Raw genomic sequence first — 19985 nt, 5'->3', positions numbered from 1 at the left:
GTCGATGATGGCTTGATACTTGGACAAAAAGTTCCATCCGAGGAAGATTTCATGAGAAGAGTGAGCGAGAACGATGAATTCAATAACGTAGGAAAGGCTTTGTATGATGAGCCGTGCGGTGCACGTAGTAACTGGTCAAATGTTTTGGCGCTCGCGGTTCGCAATGAAATATCGGGAATCGGCGTCGTCACTTTTCTAAGTTTGCGGCACAGGTTGCAACTAATCACGGACACCACAACACCAGTGTCAACAAGCGCATCAACAGCAACGCCTTCGACGAAAACCGCAATAATGTTTACAGGGCTTGACACAGTTACCGAGGGCGCAGTACTTGCCTCCGGAACTGAAGGGGTGGTGACCGGCGGGTCATAGGAGAGCGGGACCGACGGCGGGGAGATGGCGACCGGTGGGCATATGAATCGGAGATTGATGCGAAGGCGGACGACCGGACTTGGAAAAAGGTACGTCGTCATAAAAACGAAATACACGTGCACGGCACCACCGTGCCAAGTGTCCAACTACACCGCAGACGTAGCATATCGGGCGGTTATCTAGTGGATTCGGATTGCGGGGACCGGTGCGAGGTCGAGCAGACCTCGTAGGTGACACTGGATGCACGGGCAGCCGGCGATTTGAGACGAGGTTTTGGGGCGCGTACGTTGGAGGTTCGGGTGAAAGCGGTCGGCGGCTTGCGATTTCAGCGTACGTCACCGGAGCGGCCACCCTAGAGGGTGAGTTGGTACTTGCCAGGATCTCGGCAACTTCTTCCTGGATGGCACACTTTAGAGGAGGCGACGGAGATGAGGAATCGGGCCGGAAGGTAACCAGGGACAACTGTCGAGCCACCTCTTCCCGCACAAACTGTTTTATTTGTTGGAGAAGCGTTGGGTGATCCTGAGGAGCACCAGGAAGGTCCAGTGTCGATAGTGCTTCATCCGGGGAAATGGCACGGCGCGTCATGGGACGCTGTTTGCGGAGCTTGTCATAACTCTGGCACAAAGAAATGACGTCAGAAACGGTTTGGGGGGGGGGGGGGGGGGGGGGTTGGCGACCAGCATGTGGAATGCGCCCACTTCAATTCCTTTGAGGACATGCTTGATCTTCTGCGCTTCAGTCATAGATGGATCAAGACGTTTCCACAGGTCGACAACATCCTCAATGTAACTCGTAAACTTTTCACCTTTCTGCTGGATAGGTGAACCCAAACGTTGTTCGGTGCGAAGTTTCCGAACAGCAGGGCGGACGAAAACCTCCATGAGACTAGTTTTGAGTGTTGCCCAGGTTGAGATATCGATTTCGGGGTTTCGGGGACCACAAGCTGGCGACATCACTTAAATAGAAGAGGACGTTGGTGAGCTTAATTTGGTCACCCACTTATTGTAAGCACTCACACGCTCGTATGAAGTCAGCCAGTCCTCTACGTCGGTGTCGTCCATGCCGGTGAATATGGGTCGGTTGCTCTGCCGCACTGGTCCCGAACAGATGATAGCACGGGAAACAAGCGAGCCAGACTGAATCGTGGCGTCTGTCATGATGGTAGAGCCGGGCAAGGTGCGACTGCGGAGCTCCATGTTAGGAACAGGCGACGCCTCCACCAAGTGTAATGAAACGGTTCAGATGATTTGCACAGCAATTTACTTACCTTTTCGTAGCAGCTACGAACGTCGGCGTTCACAGCGACAGCCCGAGCTTCGTACGCTTTGTCGTCTTCACAACATCAACTTCGGCGCGCGACGTCTCTGGTTTCCTCTTCTTTCAGCTTTTTCACAGGTCAGGCATCTCTCTTACAATATATATATATATATATATATATATATATATATATATATATATATATATATATATATATATATATATATGCTGGCACGCATGCTGTTCCGCTGCTGTTGCGCTGCCCTCTGCAGTTGCCCTGTTGACCCGAGGTCTCTGCTTCAGTAGTGTCCCTAACGACTCGGGCATTCGCGAGCGCATGCCTGCAGGTGGGCAAGCTGCTGTCCACAGACACCAGCGGCCACCGCGGAGGCGCACTTCCCTTTATACCCCTGTCTCATTCAGCGTAAATTAACGTGCACTCCTGCCGAATACGGCTTTCTACAATACCCTTGTCTTCTCTCCGATGTCATTAGCTTTGGTAGCGTCTTCTGCGGTTTGACCAACGGCGGCCGGTCTCCTCGCGGAGTGGACGCGATAGCAACGACTCTGCATGAATGCTGGCAGATGAGCGTGCGAGGTGTACGCGTGAAAATATGTCGTTGTCGTTTTTAGCCAGGTGCGATTTCATGATGGTAGGCGAGAGACATCTCTTGTGGTGCATAACGAATAGAATGTAAACGTCTCATCGGCAGAGCACGGACTCATCGCTACAAAGTTTGGATATCGGATTACAGGTGAGCACGAATTATTCGTCCGCGAATTTTAAGAATTGAGATTAAGAAAAAGGATAGTGTACTGTTTCTTTTTTGAGTCCTTTCGCACATCGTTCAGGAAGTTCCAATGCGTAACATGCACGCGTGTTTTATCTCTAGTGTACGCATCTTCATAGCCAGAATCGACGGCGCAAAACATCAGCAAAGCAGCTCGGCACATGCAGTTCGGCAGCGCCGGTTGTCACCGATTTCCGCAGCTACACGCAAGAATCGCGCATAGGAGCACGCTAGCGGCTACGCTAGAGAGGCAGCGAAAGGGCCGATTCCAAAACGCCGTCCGTCCGGGCTTCGATTACAAACAACCAAGGCCTAGCGACGACCAGGGAGCAACTCACGACCGGTGTGCCGTTGGCCGCAGCGCTCGCGGACATCTGCGGTGGCCTGGCGGCATCTGGTGCTGCACTTAACCGGTGCGAATTTGAGCTGAAGGCAGACCTTTTTTGACGCACGTTCTATTTAATTATCAACATGGCGATGCTGAAAAGACGAGAGTATGCTGTTGCTGCGCCGTTGGTTGACACGAAGGTTGACGACGATGTGCTGCCCCTGAAATATGAAGCGGAACTTCGTTAAAACGTCAAGTTGGGCTAGTTGGTAATTTCTTGTTGGAATCATTTTGTAGCGGTAAAAACACGGACACAAAGAACACGAAACACTAGCGGGTGTCCCTTGTGTTTCGTGTTCTTTGTGTCCGTGTTTTTACCGCTACAAAATGATTCCAATATGAAGCGGAAGTGTACAATCGGTGTTGAATCGGACCGGGTCGTGTTCTTTTCGTACTCCGGCGCGCACTTTCATTCAGACACCACCACCCTCTCGGGTAAAACCGCGCAAAGCTCAGGGGTTCACGCATGCAGTACATGCAGAACTCGAGCAGACGACTTTCGCAGCTACCGAAAGTGTGTCCGTGACGTAGTGGTCGTCAGCCTGTCGTGGCCTGTCACTCTCGGTAGTTGTGACGTAGGTACTCACGAGCAGAATAGTTCCAAATCTCACCGCCACGCGAGAACCGAGCAGCCCGCGAATTTGTTTTAAAAATTACTAGTAAATCGCTGCCTTTGTTCCAAGCAATTGTACTTTGCGGGAACGCTCAGAAGCATTCGTTCTACACACTCAAAACATTTATCAGTGACCTTTCTACCTATTTCATAGTCTCTTTAAGATAGTAATCGATGGTCACGATGTTGCCGCGCTCGTTGACACCGGTGCTGATGATTCGGTATTTATCGGAGAATTTTGATGAGTGACTAACCCAAGGGATGGCCCTCCAATATGAGGACCCTAAATTCACCGCCAGGATCGATATTCAAAGTAAGACGAGCCCCGCGTAGCTGGTACTTTGGAGTGGACTTTCTTCGCGAGTATCATCGACGTGGCCAGAGCACTCCGGACACGCTCTGTATCGCCAAGACCTCATGCAGCAAACCGAGCTGTGCTTCGAGTAGACTCCGAACATTGAATTTGTCGACAGTCTTTCTGCCTGTTAGAGCAGGGCGAAGATGTTATGGAAGGAACATTGAAATGCTGCTTACGAAGGGAATCGGCTTGCGAGAGGGATAGGAAACGTTAACGAAGGCGGGCCAACGTCATCATGACCAACTTTAGGAATCAGCCGCAACACCTGACGAAAAGGATAGCTATAGCCTAAATAAGTGACGTTCACGAGGCTGTTGCGTTTCCTGAGCAAGACTTGTCATCCGCACCACAAAAAAACAGGCCTTGAAACTAAACCTAAATAAAAATCTTGAGTTGTCCCGTACGCGCGATCTTCTCCAACTTTTACATCCCTACAATGATTGTTTAGCAACGACATCCAGAGTTCGCTATACGCCCGTCGCAAAACGCAAAATTATGGTCGCTGGCGCACCGCTTCTGATTCGCCTGCCGCCATATGCTGTTTCCTTGAAAGAAAGAAAAATCATACAGGAGCAAGTGCCTGAAATGCTAAACGTCGACGTCATCCAGCCTTCCAACAGTCCTTGGGCTGCACCTGTGGTGCCGGTCATAAAAAAAATAGACGGCCGGGTCACTTCCGTTCTACCTAGATTACTGACGACTCAATAAAGTGACAGAGAAGAATGTATAACTTGTGCCCCGAATCAACGACACCCTCGATCGGCTCCGTCACCCTCACTATTTTGTCGATCGATTTGAAGAGTGGACGCTGGCAGATTGAAGTGGATGAGCGCGACCGGAGGAAAAACGTGTTTATAACACCGGACGGTCTTTATGAGTTTAAAGTTTGAAGTTTATTTTCATTTCAAGAAGGAATGAGGGACCCGAGACACAAAGTGAACGTTAACTGACTTGACGGCGCTCGGGCCCCATTACATGGCAATAGCGAGGTGTTAATTATTACAGTATCGGTGCATCCAAAATTCACACTGTGATTTCAAACAAGAGTTACAAGCATCGTCTTTCCTAACCTACATAATTCAGTCTGCGGAAAAACTCAATATAACTGCACAACATGAAACATCAACAAGGGCAGTGAATACCATCAAAAAATGAATGCAGCATGAAATCCAGAAAATATAAAAGAATGAAAGAAAACAGCACAGCATATTTACATCTATGACATAAAAAAATAAATGTATTGTTCTCCTATTACCCTTTTCAATATCAACTTTTCAATATCAAAGGTGATGCCGTTTGGCTTATGTACTGCCCCTGCAACATTCCAACGACTCATGAACACTGTGTTCGCCGGACTGAAGTAGCAGACCCGTCTTGTGTATTTAATTGATGTTATATTTTCCAGCGCATTTGCGGACCATCCTGTGCGCCTCGAATCGGTTCTCCAGGCTATACGGGAGGCCCTTCAAAATGCCGGTCCGCGTACAGCGAGTGAAAGTTTCTTGGGCATATCGTCATCCACGCGGGCGTGAAGCCAGATCCTAAGAAAGCAGCAGACGTAGCGTGGTTCCCACGGCCGCGGACAAAAAGAGTGTGAGAAGGTTACTTGGTTTGTGCGCCTACTTCAGACGTTTTGTCCACAACTTCATAGAGATGTCGGTGAATCTTCACAAAATAGAGTGTCGGCTTTGAATGGAACGAGAAGCAATCCTCAGCGTTCAGCCGGCTAAATCAAGCCCTTCAAACACCACCTAAACTAGGCCACTTCGATCAAGCTGCCGAAACTTCACTCCATACAGACACCAGCAACAAACGACTGGGCGCAGTACTTGTGCAGTCACAGGACGGCGTATGCTAGCCAAGTCCATTCCAAGGCAGAGTGTTATTACTCAACTACAAAAAAAAGAGTGCCTCGCTGTTATCTGAGCAAACAACCAAGTTCTGGCCTTATCTGCATAGCCGCCATCTTAGAGTGGTCACCGACCCTCCCCCTTATTATGTTGGTTGGGAACCTCAAGCATACCGCGGGGCGGCTTGTTTGATAGAGCCTTCGACTGCAAAAGTACGACGTCACTATCGTATATAAATCCGGCCGAAAGCATCATGAAGCTGACTGCTTCCCACGCAGTTCCGTCTGTAACGGCTGTGAAGGTAGTCAAATTTTTCATCGAGTGTATTGTCTTGCGGCATGGCGCACCGGCAGTTTTTATCACTGACCAGGCTACCGAATTTCTGGCCCAACTTCTACAAGAGATCCTGCGTCTAAGCTGTAGCAACCAATGTCGAACTACTGCGTATCATGCCAATCCAATGGGCTGACGGAGAGGCTGAACAAAACGATAACCGATATGATCGCCTTGTACGGACACCGCCAATCGGAATTGGGACGAGGTGTTCGCTTATAATACTGCAGTCCAGGATTCAACACGTATGTCACCATTCCAAAGGTCACTACAATGCACGAGCCGCCTGACGGCGTCGCCGATTATGCTCGACTAGTTTGCGAACGCGCGGAGGTGGCTCGACTCTACATACAACGTAGTGACACTCATCTCTACAACCTCCGGAGGCTAATGGCTGGGTTTGGACACTGGTTCGCCGTCGAGGCCTGTCAGAAAAACTTACGAAGCGCTACTTTGCAACGTACACGGCTGTTCGTCGCGTCGGTGACATCAATCACGAGGTGCTTCCCAGAAGAAGCCTACCATCAGCATGCCTTTCCTCACGTCCTGAAGTTATGCATGTGGACCGGCTAAATCCGTATTACGTGTGACCCTAGAGGAGCCCTTTGCATCTTCATCGTAAAGAAGCACGTGCAGACAGTATGCGTGTGCTTTCCTTTTTTTTCGCTTAGCATCGGGACGATGCTTCTTTCGGAGGCAGTGTATCGCCTGAAGAAGCGCGATTGCTTCGACGAAGACGACGCTGCTGGTGTGGAACGAGGGAGAAGAAGAAGACTGACACGCGTACTGATTCCGCTGCTGTTGCGCTGCCCTGTGCCGTTGCCCTGTTGAACCGAAGTCTGCTGCAGTAGTGTCTCTGCGCGTAATGACGTGACAATATATATATATATATATATATATATATATATATATATATATATATATATATATATATATATATATATATATATATATATTGTCACGTACACGGTGACTAAGGATACCAATGATAGCAGGGGGTAGCCCAGACACAAGAACACAGCACAGACGCAAACGTGCAAGCGACACTTTGTCGTCCTCTTCAACTTCGTCCTCCTTTCACACCTCAGTCAAGCGCCACCTGGCAACGCTAGGTGGCATTACCCCCTCCCTCCGAAAAAAAATGAGAAGGGCTGGTAAAAATGGTGTGCAAAATTAAGAGAGTGGTCACAGCGGGTGGCCATACGCTATCGGTGGCAGTACGGCTTCAGTCGCACAATGTGCACAATGTCCGAGCTGTGCTTTCGACGTTTTGGTTGTGTGGCACCGTCTGGGATAACTTCATAACTGAGGTCACTCACACGGCGCAACACTTTGTACGGCCCGAAGTAGCGGGAAAGGAGTTTCTCTGACAAGCCTGGACGGCGAACTGGTGTCCATACCCAGACTTGGTCTCCAGGCTTGTAGTCAACCTGGCGGTGCCGGAGGTTGTAACGGTGCGCGTCAGTGGTGTGCTGCTGCCCAATGTGCACACGGGCGAGCTGGCGGGCTTCCTCAGAGCGGATGGCATATTTCTGGGCATCTGAGGATAGCTGGTCATCATCTGGGCACGGGAGCATGGAATCTAGCATGCTCTGAACTTCGCGTCCGTAAACAAGTCGAAATGGTGTGAAGCGCGTTGTCTCTTGTAAGGCTGTATTATACGCAAATGTGACGTACGGCAGCACCTCGTCCCAGGTCTTGTGCTGCACATCGACGTACATTGCCAACATGTCCGCAATCGTCTTATTCAATCTTTCTGTAAGGCCATTGCTTTGTGGATGGTACGCTGTGGTTTTGCGATGGGTCGTGCAACTCAGCTCAAATATGCGGTCGATCAGCTGTAAAGTGAAAGCTGTCCCTCTGTCGGTAATGACGTAGGAAGGGGCGCCATGCCGCAAGACTATGTTGTGCATGAAAAACTCTGCTACTTCGGAAGCTGTGGCATGAGGGATTGCCTTTGTCTCAGCGTATCGAGTCAGGTAGTCAGTAGCGACTACTATCCATTTGTTTCCGGCCTGCGACAAAGGGAAAGGGCCAAGGAGATCCATTCCAATTTGGTCGAACGGAATGCGGGGTACTTTAACGGGCTTGAGAAATCCGGCAGGCCTCTGGGGCGGTGTTTTACGGCGCTGGCATTCGCGACAGCTTCGTACATAGCGTTTCACAGCTGCGGAGAGTCCTGGCCAGTAATACATGTTGCGCACTCGAGCAAGAGTCCGTGAGCAACCCAAATGACCAGACGTCGGTTCATCATGGCAAGCAAGGAGAATATCCTCACGGAACTCGCATGGCACTACCAGAAGGTAAGTTCTGTCTTGGCCCTGGGAGTTTCTTTTATACAAGACGCCTTGCCGTATGCAGAAGGAACCAAGGTGCCGAGATAGGTGTCGAGGCAGGGTCGTATCACGCCCTTCCAGATAATCGATGAGTGGAAGGATGTCTGGATCAGCTCTTTGTCGATCCCTGAGCTCAGATGCGCTGAGGGCTCCTAGAAAACCGCTATTGTCATCGGCTGTAGTATCGCCAGTGTCAACGGGTGCTCGTGACAGCGTGTCGGCGTCTTCGTGTTTGCGGCCGGACTTGTAAGCAATGGTTATGTCAAACTCCTGAAGCCGTAAACTCCAGCGTGCAAGTCGTCCAGATGGGTCTCACAGATTTGCCAGCCAGCACAAACAATGATGGTCGGTGACGACTTTAAATGGCCGGCCGTAAAGATAGGGACGAAACTTCATAGTAGCCCATACGACCGCCAGGCATTCCTTTTCTGAGGTGGAATAGTTCATTTCGGCACGAGAGAGAGTGCGGCTAGCATAGGCTATTACTCGCTCAAACCCGTCCTGATGCTGAACAAGGACCGCGCCAAGACCGATACTACTGGCGTCAGTGTGTACCTCAGTGTCAGCCGCTTCATCGAAGTGCGCCAGAACAGGGGATGTTTGAAGGCGCTCACGAAGCAAAGAGAAGGCCATCTGCTGCTCAGAGTTCCACACAAATGAGGTGTCCTTCCTTGTAAGGCGCGTCAGAGGTTCTGCGATCTGAGAAAAGTCCGCAATGAAACGCCGATAATATGCGCACAGGCCGAGGAAGCGCTGAACAGCCTTTTTATTAGCTGGAACGGGAAATCGTGCGACGGCAGCAGTCTTATCGGGATCCGGGCGCACCCCATCAGCGCTTACAACATGGCCGAGGAACTTGAGTTCTGTATACCCGAAGTGGCATTTCTGGGGCTTCAGCGTGAGATCAGCAGAATGGAGGGCTTCCAGGACAGCTCGAAGGCGTTCGAGGTGTTGATCAAATGTTTCGGAAAAAACAACTACATCGTCCAAGTACACAAGACAGATCTGCCACTTGAGGCCAGTGAGGACGGTGTCCATCATCCTTTGGAATGTAGCTGGGGCAGAGCACAATCCAAATGGGAGTACTTTGAATTCATATAGGCCATCTGGAGTGACAAATGCGGTTTTTTCTCTGTCTCTTTCGTCTACTTCGATTTGCCAATAGCCGCTTTTTAAATCAATAGATGAAAAATACTTCGCACGTCGCAATCTGTCCAGTGAGTCATCGATGCGCGGCAACGGGTATACATCTTTCTTTGTCACATTATTCAATTTCCGATAGTCGACGCAAAATCGAAGAGTGCCGTCTTTCTTTTTGACAAGGACTACTGGTGAAGACCACGGACTTTGTGAAGGCTGCACAACACCATCATCCAGCATCTCCTGAACCTGCGTCTGGATCACTTCTCGTTCTTTGGCAGACACACGATAAGGCTGCTGTCGTATTGGGCGAGCGTCGTCATAAGTAATGATGCGATGTTGTGTGATGGGCGTTTGACGAACCTTCGAGGAAGAAGCAAAGCAGTGCTTGAAGTCTAGCAGCAGTTGCCCTAAAGCCCGCCGTTTCTCCTTTGACAAGTGACAGTTAATGTCGATGTTGTTAAGAGGTGGCTCGTTAGTTTCTACTGCCGTAGATGCAAAACAGACCGGATCGTGCGCAACATGGTCAGCAAAAGCGATAGCAGTCCCCGGGAACAAGTGTCGGTGCTCATTAGAAAAATTTGTGACAAGGAGTGCAGCCCGGCCATTGTGAAACGACAATAAACTTCGGGGAGCGCAAATGCCATGAGCAAGCAGGAGTGTATGGTTCGCCTCCGCTACAGCATCACCGGTACGGAAATCGTCACAGGTAACTTCCACAAGAGCACTGCTTCGCGGCGGCAGCGAGACGCTCTCAGCGGAAACACGAAGTGCGGTATTGCAAGGACTGCTACTATCTTGTTCGGTAGATTGTCCCATCGAAAACGTGACGAGTCTATTTCGCAAGTCGATAACTGCTCCGTACTCCCGCAGAAAGTCAATGCCGAGGATAAGGTCACGGGAGCAGTCACTTAAAACAACGCAACTAACGACGAACGTACGCCCGTTAATCTGAATGCGAGCCGTGCACATCCCCTTTGGAGTAACTATATGACCACCGGCGATTCGAAGGTACACACCTGACCAAGCAGTGAGCACCTTCCTCAAAACAGTCGCCATGCGACCACTCAAAATTGAATAATCGGCACCGGTGTCCACTAATGCATTGACCGTAGTGCGACCGTCTAAAATAACCGGAATGTCCAGAGAAACGCTTTTTGCTTCCCTAGGTGACGGTACCAGCAGCTCGCGGTCGGATCGAAGCGGCGACGACGGGAGGTCTTCAACGCAGCGACTACCAGCGGCCTCGCCCCCGAAGGTCGCTGTTTTCAGTTTTCCCGACCAGGGCTAGACGAGCGGCCTTGGTCCTCTCGCGAGGAACCGTGAGTGAACGAGGAGGACCGCCTTGGCGAAGGGGAGCGGGGCTGACGCTGCGAACGAGATGAAGAACGCTGGTCCGCCAGGTACTCCTCAATAACTCGGGGTCGTTGACCAAACCGGGGAGGAGGCGAGTCGATGCGGAAGCCGTGGAGACCGAGGCGTCGATACGGACAATCCCGGTAGAGATGTCCTGGTTCACCGCAGTGGAAGCAAAGCGGACGGCGGTCAGGCGTGCGCCAAATGTCGGCTTTGCGTCGGGGCAGCAGACGATTGTCGAAGTTCTGCACTGGCTGCACCGAGGGCAGCGGAACTGTAGGTGATGCGAGAATGGGCGGTGGTGAAGGAGGAGCCTGACTCTGCAGAACTTCCGCATATGTGGGACGATTGTCGGTCCCCGACAGCAATGGCGGGCTCGGAACTACAGGCGAAAGAGGGCTCTTGAGTGCCTGCCGCACCTCCTCCCGCACTATAGCAGAAACGGAAGTTGGCGATTGCTGCAGAGGGCTCCAGAACTTGCTTAGTTCTTCGCGCACGACGCTGCGAATCAGTTCGCGCAATGCATCAGGATGCCGCTCTGAAGATGCAAATGATTCCGCGATTGTGCTTGTATGAAAAGGTCGGTCATAAGCCACGGCATGTTGGTGTAGCACCTTTTCCATTGTGGTGGCCTCCGCAAGGAATCCGTTTACAGTCGACGGTGGGTTTCGCACAAGGCCTGCGAACAACTGCTCTTTCAAACCCTGCATCAAGTGCCTGACCTTTTTGTCCTCGGACATGGCGGGATCGGCTCGCCTGAAGAGGCGCGTCATGTCCTCGACGTATGCTTGGACACTCTCATTCGGCCTTTGGATGCGAGAGTGAATGGCACGTTCTGCATGCTCGCGACGATCTACGCTAGTGTAAGCCTCGAGCAGTTGACGACGGAATTCCCGCCACGAAGTTAATGCTTGCTCTCGGTTCTCGAACCAGATACGGGCGCCGTCCTCAAGGCTGAAGTAGACGTTCCTTAGTTTGGCAGCATCGTCCCACTGGTTGAATGCAGCGACACGTTCAAACTGAAGGAACCAGTCCTCCACATCCTCAAAGAGGTCCCCATGGAATGACTTCGGTACCCGAGGGGCCTGCAAGGTGTAGTTACAGGCCGGTGGGACGCCCGTCGCCTGCTGAGCAGGAGCACGAGATGTCATGGCGGCGGGTGATGGCTGAAACTCCGGAGACAGTCCCTGGAACCGTCGACTGGAGCGATGCACGGGGTGTCCAATGGTACAGGGCTGGCGCGACGTCTTGTAGATGGAGATTCTTGCATAGGCGATCGTTTTACCCAGCAGCTCCACCAGAATGTCACGTACACGCTGACTAAGGATACCAATGATAGCAGGGGGTAGCCCAGACACAAGAACACAGCAGCACAGACGCAAACGTGCAAGCGACACTTTGTCGTCCTCTTCAACTTCGTCCTCCTTTCACACCTCAGTCAAGCGCCACCTGGCAACGCTAGGTGGCAATATATATATATATATATATATATATATATATATATATATATATATATATATATATATATATATATCTATATATTAAATGACTATACGTCAATAGAGATCACGGTTAGCCATTATATCCGCGCCTTTTTGTATTTAACAATTTTAGAAATAAACATTATACCGTTTCTAAGGATTTGTCACCGCATAAGCGTCTGCTCAGTTTGACCTTGTCATATTGTAACCAGACAAACAGATGTTATTAGCCATTAGGTAAGAGTTGAGAGCTAAATGCAAGCATACAGCGATAAGATCGCAAATATTTAAAGATGGCCACTACTTCCTGAACTGAGGAACGAGTATGGAAACGCTAATGTGAAGCTTGTAATTCAAAAGTCGATTAACCATTCTGTTATTGTTGTTTTTCAGGTGGGCTGCTTGATAAGGTTCCTACAACCATTTGTTAACATAGGTTCTACCCGATCCAGTTTAAGCTTCATGGTAGGAGGTCTACTTTAAACAACCATTCAGCAGTTCAGTATTTCTTAACTCTGATAACGCATCAATGTACTTGAAAAAAGTAATGAGTGCACCATGAGGAACATTAAGAGGTTTTATGCAGAATGACCACAGGTTAAAAATCGTCACAGATGGCAGTGAATTCTATTGACCGTTCGCAAACGCTATTCTCTAGAACGCAAAGACTTACGCCTCCATCTTCTTTATCTTCTCGATAAACAGAGGCATTACTATAATAATCAAATGTTTGAGGATGTGAACTACATGTGTGCGAGTTTTCTATGGATGCTAATACATCAAAGAGACATTTCAGCTGAGATAAGTATGCATCGACCCCTACATGCTTGTTTTTTTAAGCTTCGTGCAATTATGTGAAATAAGAAAAATGCTTTGTTTCAAGAGCAGCGAGCATTTCTCGCTTGGTTATGAAAAGATTCAATCGCGTAATAGGGTTCCATGGTTTCACTGTATCATGGCATTTAACCCCAAGCTTCATGAATTCAAAAAAATTCGCAAAAATTATTCAAGTTTTCGCAAGCACTGCTGCTGCCAGTATACGGGAATCCCTGTTCATTTTCGATTCTCACAAAGAATTGCCGCTTTTATGATTATTTCAAAACTCCACAGGTAACATCTAACCCCGAAGCAGCGCCGCAGTTAAAGCGGTGAAGCCTAGTTATGGCAATCCACAGGGCTCCCAGGAACGCCCACCTCCAGTCCTTAGACCTGGCGTGTTCGGCAGCACCCTGTTCAAACTGGGTAGATAACTGCGGCCGTCGAGCGTCTATAGACAACGCTCGTTTCAACAGACATATAGTGTTACTGACTTTGCTTTGTTCACACATATTTCACGTGAAGCGCGTTTCAGCTTTAACAGAATCTGCTATAACAGCTAGAGCGTACTAAATTTTGGGTAACATTTCCATCAGAGCAACCTTCACGAAGCCCATTTGTGGCACGCACAAGTCGCCGCCAAGCAAGCCTTCACAGTGGAGCCCGCTTCCCTGGGAAGCGTGGGGTCACAACAGGTAGTGTGAATTTCGCCATGAGCAACGAAGAAAATAAAGGTGGCAGTGAACAGAACAAATCCAAGGTTAAACTGACCTCACAAAATCCTTTAACACGTTGAAGTTGTCCAAGTATAAATTCTACCGCAGTACGAGTACTCTGCTTAGATGCTGCGGCTTGTATAAATGCAACGAAAAGTTACTGCAACTTTGTTAAAATGACTCAAGTACTCTTCGTCACTCAGTTATTTTCAAAATAACTAAGTTGGTGAACCCACGTTGCAAAGGGCAATTTTATTTCTATATCCCCTCCGCTTGTTCCCCATACTGCATAAACTAATTTTGGGAACCCACGTTGTAAAGGGCGATTTCATTTATATATCCCTTCCGCTTGTTTCCCATGCAGCATAAAACGGACATTTTGTTCTGGATCATTTCATACGGGATCATTCTATATGCGTTGTATTCTCTTCCTATATCATCACTTTCTTTTGGCGCATCACATGCGAGCGGTTTCATATAATGTATGGCCAGCCGCAAGCTACCGCACAGGAAACGTGGCTATTCACCAAACCTAAGCACAGTTTTCAAACAAACTGGCCCGTTTCACAAAAGCAAGACCGAAACAGCTTCGCGGATGTTTTTTTTTTAATTACATTGATCGTGAGAAAAGGCTCATTAGAAATATAATCACTCGTTATGCCTAAGAGTTTCTAATAAAAAGTTTAATTCTCCCAGACTCAAAGAGCACCTGCTATATCTATGTGGCCGTACTTCATACGCTTCAATTTCCCACTTTATTTGGCCGGACGTCCACATGACTGCGGTTCATAGGAATGCGGCCAGTTACAAAAATCCCGAAATTGCGGGTCGTATCGCCATCGCCACTTGTCGTAAGTCCCAACTTGGCTACGCCATGGAGCCATTGCTGAGGTGCGGTCACCAATGAGCCAATGGTCCGGTCGCTTCCCGTGAGTGCTTGGAAGCCGTGGCTTCGTTGGCTTCTTCACCCAACAACAATGACCAATGCCAGGAGAACAAATATATTCAAAATGAAAAATAAAAGTTTGTGGAATACGGCCCCCGCTTAGCGCTTAGTGAACAACTTATTACGTCCAGAGCTCAACGCTGTCATATCAGTAGCTGTACAGTCAGCGCCTTACCTTTCCTATCATTCTCTTCCATCTTTCTCCTTTAAACTCCTCCTTCCCCTTCCCCAGTGCAGGGTAGCAAACCGGAAGCTTTCCTGGTTAACCTCTCTGCCTTCTCTCTCTCTATCTCTCTTCTCGAGCAGGCTAAGCTGGAGAAGACAGGGACAGACCGGACAGGGGCTAAGGGACAGACTCGCCAGGAGCGGAGTGTTGCGAATGTGATCATTTACGTAATCTATGACACAATACAAAAGAATCGAAGCCTGGAAACTATGCCCTTGGTTGGTCACGTATGGCTATGCCGCCATGACAGCTCCTCACAGTTTTCGTCTTCATGAAAGTAGAACACAAACATGTTTCAAGGATGCAAAATATACGCGCACACACGAAACCAACTGAAACAATATTCTGAGTTATGTCGTTAAATTGATACTTTCAAACGCTTTCATACTTGTAATCCATGATTATCAGTCGCAAAATCCAAGTAAAAAGTGGCAGTTTTGGGAAATTCCATTAAAGTAATATGTGCGAATGTCTGTGAAAATTCATTTCCTATTTTTTATATACAGCGCATTGCTGGCTATGCGACTCAGCCGCCACTCCTGCCAGTGGAATTCGTCATCGGTTGGGCGACATGACATAGATGCGCACATGGAAGCAGGAAAGAAGAGTCAGATCTGCCTTTAGGCCCCCAGCGAGCGTGAAGGGATACTTACACATTCCCTCTCCAAGTAGCCAGACCTCGGGCTGCGAGTGAAGCTCTACCAGGGCGGTGGGCATGCAGACCAAGAGAACCAACAGGTCGGAGACGCTCAGGTTGATGAGGAACAAGTTTGTGGAGTTTCGTAGTTCCTTAGTCCTGCACACCACTAGGGGCACGAGCAGATTTCCCGCGGTTCCCATGGCCAGGAGGACCCCGATGGCCAGCGTGGCGGCAGTTTGGATGGAGCGCGGGAACTCCAGCGTGCAATTGGCGCCGCACGCCTCGCTGCTCGCGTTCAGCATGGCACTGGTGGGAATGCCAGCCGCCGTCCGACGGCTTGGGGCGTGCCAGCGCCCTCCCGCGGTCGCCCGGCGCAACCGACGACAGCAGCGCACCAGCAAAGCGCTAGGAGCGTTCGCGCACATCCGTCGATGAGTGGTGTCAGCACCCGTGGAGTTCCGCATTGATTCGGGCGCTGCGACGCGTGCGGTGGTTACGCTCAAATCCTGGTTATTTGGGCAAATTAAGCACTCGACACTATTACAGTAGGAAAATGATGGTTGTACTATAGTGAAGGCAATCCTTGAAGATGCACAATTGAAGATGAATGGTTCCTTTTTTTAACTGGGAATTTTACTTGTGAAAATGTTCGGCTGACCTTATGAAGCCACGCCGAAGTTGTTTGCATTCTGAAGGCTTGTGGGGAAATAAACGGGTCGAATTTGGCATGCACTGAAATGCCAAATACGTGCGCTGCAAATCAGATGTCTCCCAGCCGTGGTCCCTTGTCCTGAGAGGAGCGACACAGAAGGCTCTCGACCACCCCATTTCCCTCTCCGTCTAGCCTCCGCATTACGCGACCTGCCCCAGAGTCCCCCTCGCTCACTACCTTTCTTTCAGGCTGCGCTCGTAGCATATAACTTCCAGTTGTTTCGTTGGCTTCCAATTGGCAGAAAATAACGGTCATACAATCCAGCCGCTTCATCATACAGTATTTGAACAGTTTCATTTGATGTTTAGTTGTGAACTGATGAATTTGCATTCATGAATACGCTTGAATGCTGTAGCTACGTTTATGAATAATTTTAATTGAGTCGATAAATAAACGCGCTAGTTATATCTTTGACAGTGGCATTCAGCACTATTTTCTTGAATGCTCTGTAGTCGCACATTCTGTAGATAATACTTGTTATTTACTGGTCAAGCACCTATTGCAGTTTGAATAACTGCTTAATTAATAGCACACATATACGCGTTTTTATGTCATGAAGTTGAATATTTCTACTGTTGAAAAGCAATATGTAGCTATATATTTCGTTTCTGTTGCGTTGCTGCATTTTTTGTGTCATTCCTGCAATGTGTATTATTCATTCACGCTGCTGTTAAAATGACTGGTTGAGAGGGCAAGTCAAGCCTTTCCAAGTACTTGCGCATACATGAGAAATAAAGACTGATTTGATATAGCCACAGGCGCTCGACTACCGAGAACGCAGCTTTAATTACGGCTACATTTTGTTGCATCTTCATCAAGTAGCACACGTCACAAGATAGCACTGATACGCCGGCGTTTATTCAGACGCTGTCTGGAATAGAACAAGCAATATAAAGTGCAGCTGCTTTTAGAGCCACTATCGTTTGAGCCGTCACACAAGCGTGCTGTGAAAGCAATGACAACATCCCTTATACAGTGTTCGTAGTTACGATGGCCGATAGCGACCTGGGGCCCTCGTCTTACGAGTGCTAATAATAACAATAATAATAATAATAATAATAATAATAATAATAATAATAATAATAATAATAATAATAATAATAATAATAATAAAAATAATAATAATAATAATAATAATAATAATAATAATAATAATAATAATAATAATAATAATAATAATAAATAACAATAATAATATAGTAGAAATAATAATAATATTATTTGGTTCATAGGAAAGGAAAGACGCAGTATCTGTAACACTTGTTCTGTGGATCCGCGCCGTAAGGAAAGGTAAGAAGGTGGGAGCGACAGCGGAAAGAAAGAAAAGGGGCCGTAGTGGAGGGCTCCGGAGTAATTTCGACCCCCTAGGGATCTTTAACGTGCGCTGACATCGCACAGCCACACAGACGCCACTTCGTTTCCCCTCCATCGAAACGCAACCGCCGGCGGTCGGGATCGAGTGCTACGACGGAGTGGCGGTTGGGAATTAGGTTGCGCTTGAGGACCAGGCTGAGGATCCGGTGGCTGTTTAGTATTGGGTGCAGGCACAGAGCAAATCCGGGTGCTAAATTGGTGCCTTCGGTTGCCGTGCCAGTGTCGTTCGAGGTGCGCAGTCCAGTACCCTCGGGTGAAGTCATATGAAGCTGGATGCTCGGATCAGATCTGTCCGGGATGGTTGGGTGGTCAGAAGTCACCTTGTCCCGAAATGTACACTGTCGGAGGTCATCAGCATGATCGTATAGTTCTTCACTCCCCCTAAGAACCAAGTACATGCAGGCGCTCACCCGCCCTGCGGATCATCCCTGCTATCCACTTCTCACCAAAAAGTCGGAGAACCTTTACCAGGACACGGGGCCCTCCTCGAACGCTCTCCAGGATCCGTGGTTTGCGGACTACTTGATACCACCCAATTTGCTTCTCATTCTTCGCTCCATGTCAATCGCGTTTCAGGCGTCCACAACAGAAGTCTCTGCACTGGTGTTTTCTTTGTGGTGCCAGTTGGAGTGTTCTTGTATCTGAACAAGAACTCATCAATACGGCGCGGCATAGACATTGTCTCCTTTTTTCGGTACTCGTCCAGGATAAGCTTGCAGAGGTCTTTTTTCACTGTCTGCACACGGCGCTCCGCACTGCCATTTGAATGAGGAGATTTACTGTGCCGAACGCCATTCCCGGTGAAGGAGTTCTCAAAATGTACCGAAGAAAATCGCGCGCCATTGTCGTCACTACCTCTTCTAGTAACCCATATCCGGAAAAAACAGCGCAGTTTTTCCAATCTTTTCACTGGTCGTCAAGCTCATCCACCCGTGGGCCAGCCCCACGATGACAAGGAAGCACTGAGTCGCGTTTTGCTGCAACTGGCACGTGGAATATTCTTTCACCGTTTGCTCTATGTCCTGCGTTAATCTCGGCCACCACACTTGGCTCCTCGGCAGAATTTTCATTCGAATCATTTGGGGTGGAACATTGACAGAACTTGTTACTCAATCTTGGTCGATAGAACGTTCGTGGTGGCGAAAAAAATACGGTACGAGCAGATGATCTATAATGCTCAAGGCCAACCGGTTTGTGTATACGAAAGCACGATGAAATCTTGTCCTTGCGCGTTTCCAGTTTTCTTTCCTTACAAAGAAAGGTACTTGAAGTGCAAAAAATAATTTACGCTATCAGATTTTTCAGCTTGGGTTGTCAATGGCATCCTAGACATTACGTCAGAGTTTGCAATTTCCCTAGACTTCCGATAAACCCACCGGTATTTGTACGCTGCCAGCAAGAGCGCCCATCGCTGAGCACGAGCCATTGAACACAGGCCGCTGACTAGCGGGAACGGGCTTGTCATGCCGTAAAAGGCGTACTAAGGGCTGATGATCAATGTAAATGCAAAACTTCCGTCCGAACAAATACTTGTGAAATTTCGTTAGTCCGAACACAATGGCGAATCCTCTTTTTCGATGTGGGCGTAGCCTTGTTCTATTTTGCTGAGTCTTATCGACGCGAAAACAGCTGGCCTTTCGACCGAACCTTTTTTGTGAAACGGAACGGCTGCTACGCTGTACGCAGATGCGTCACACACACTAGCTTTAACTCCTTTGCGGAGTCGTAGTACGTTAGTATGGAGTTCTGCATAAACCAGGCTTTTCTTTTCTGAAAAGTTATTTCTACTTCAGATGTCCATTTCCATCTCGTGTTATTACTGAGTAGCTACTATAGTGGTCTCAGCTCTGCTGAAAGTTGTGGAAGAAACTTCCCATTGACATTTATTAGCCCAAGGTATGCTCGGAGTTATGTTTGTCCCCGTGGCTTGGTACTTCCTTGGACAGGTACGTTACTGAGGTCTGAAAGAACATTTCTGCCGCCCAAAAGAACATTCACATTGTAGCTACGGCGATTATTGTCACAAGAAAATACACTATGCAGTACGAGGCAGTCCTCACCCTTCATTACTGCTTCTTGGTCTGCACTCTTATCCACGGTTCGCACGGTTTGCACAGAACGTACCGGTGATAGACAGACCCTGGCCAGGTGTCCCGTGCGCTTGCAGGTACGGTAGCGGTATTTCCGGAACGGGCAGGTAGATTCAGGGTGCGTGTTTTCGCAACGGGGACAACCACGAGCTTCGCGTCTGTGCACCGCAGGTTCCACTAGTGCTGC

The 19985-nt window shown here is 48.8% G+C and overlaps 1 protein-coding gene across 1 annotated transcript in view; it reads right to left on the bottom strand.

The window, feature by feature from the left end:
- The window catches only part of ETHR (ecdysis triggering hormone receptor), a 358242-nt gene extending 342318 nt beyond the window's left edge, over nucleotides 1–15924 (bottom strand). Inside the window, exon 1 of the mRNA XM_084591606.1 lies at nucleotides 15636–15924. Coding sequence (XP_084447732.1) covers nucleotides 15636–15924 — 289 coding nt within the window. The remainder of the gene's footprint in view (nucleotides 1–15635) is intronic.
- Between the last annotated feature and the right edge of the window lie 4061 nt (nucleotides 15925–19985).

This window comes from Amblyomma maculatum, chromosome 1 (genome assembly GCF_055883805.1).
Source record: "Amblyomma maculatum isolate TAMU_Amacu chromosome 1, ASM5588380v1, whole genome shotgun sequence".
NCBI classification, from domain to species: Eukaryota; Metazoa; Arthropoda; class Arachnida; order Ixodida; family Ixodidae; genus Amblyomma; species Amblyomma maculatum.
This window is presented reverse-complemented; position numbering and strand designations above follow the sequence as displayed.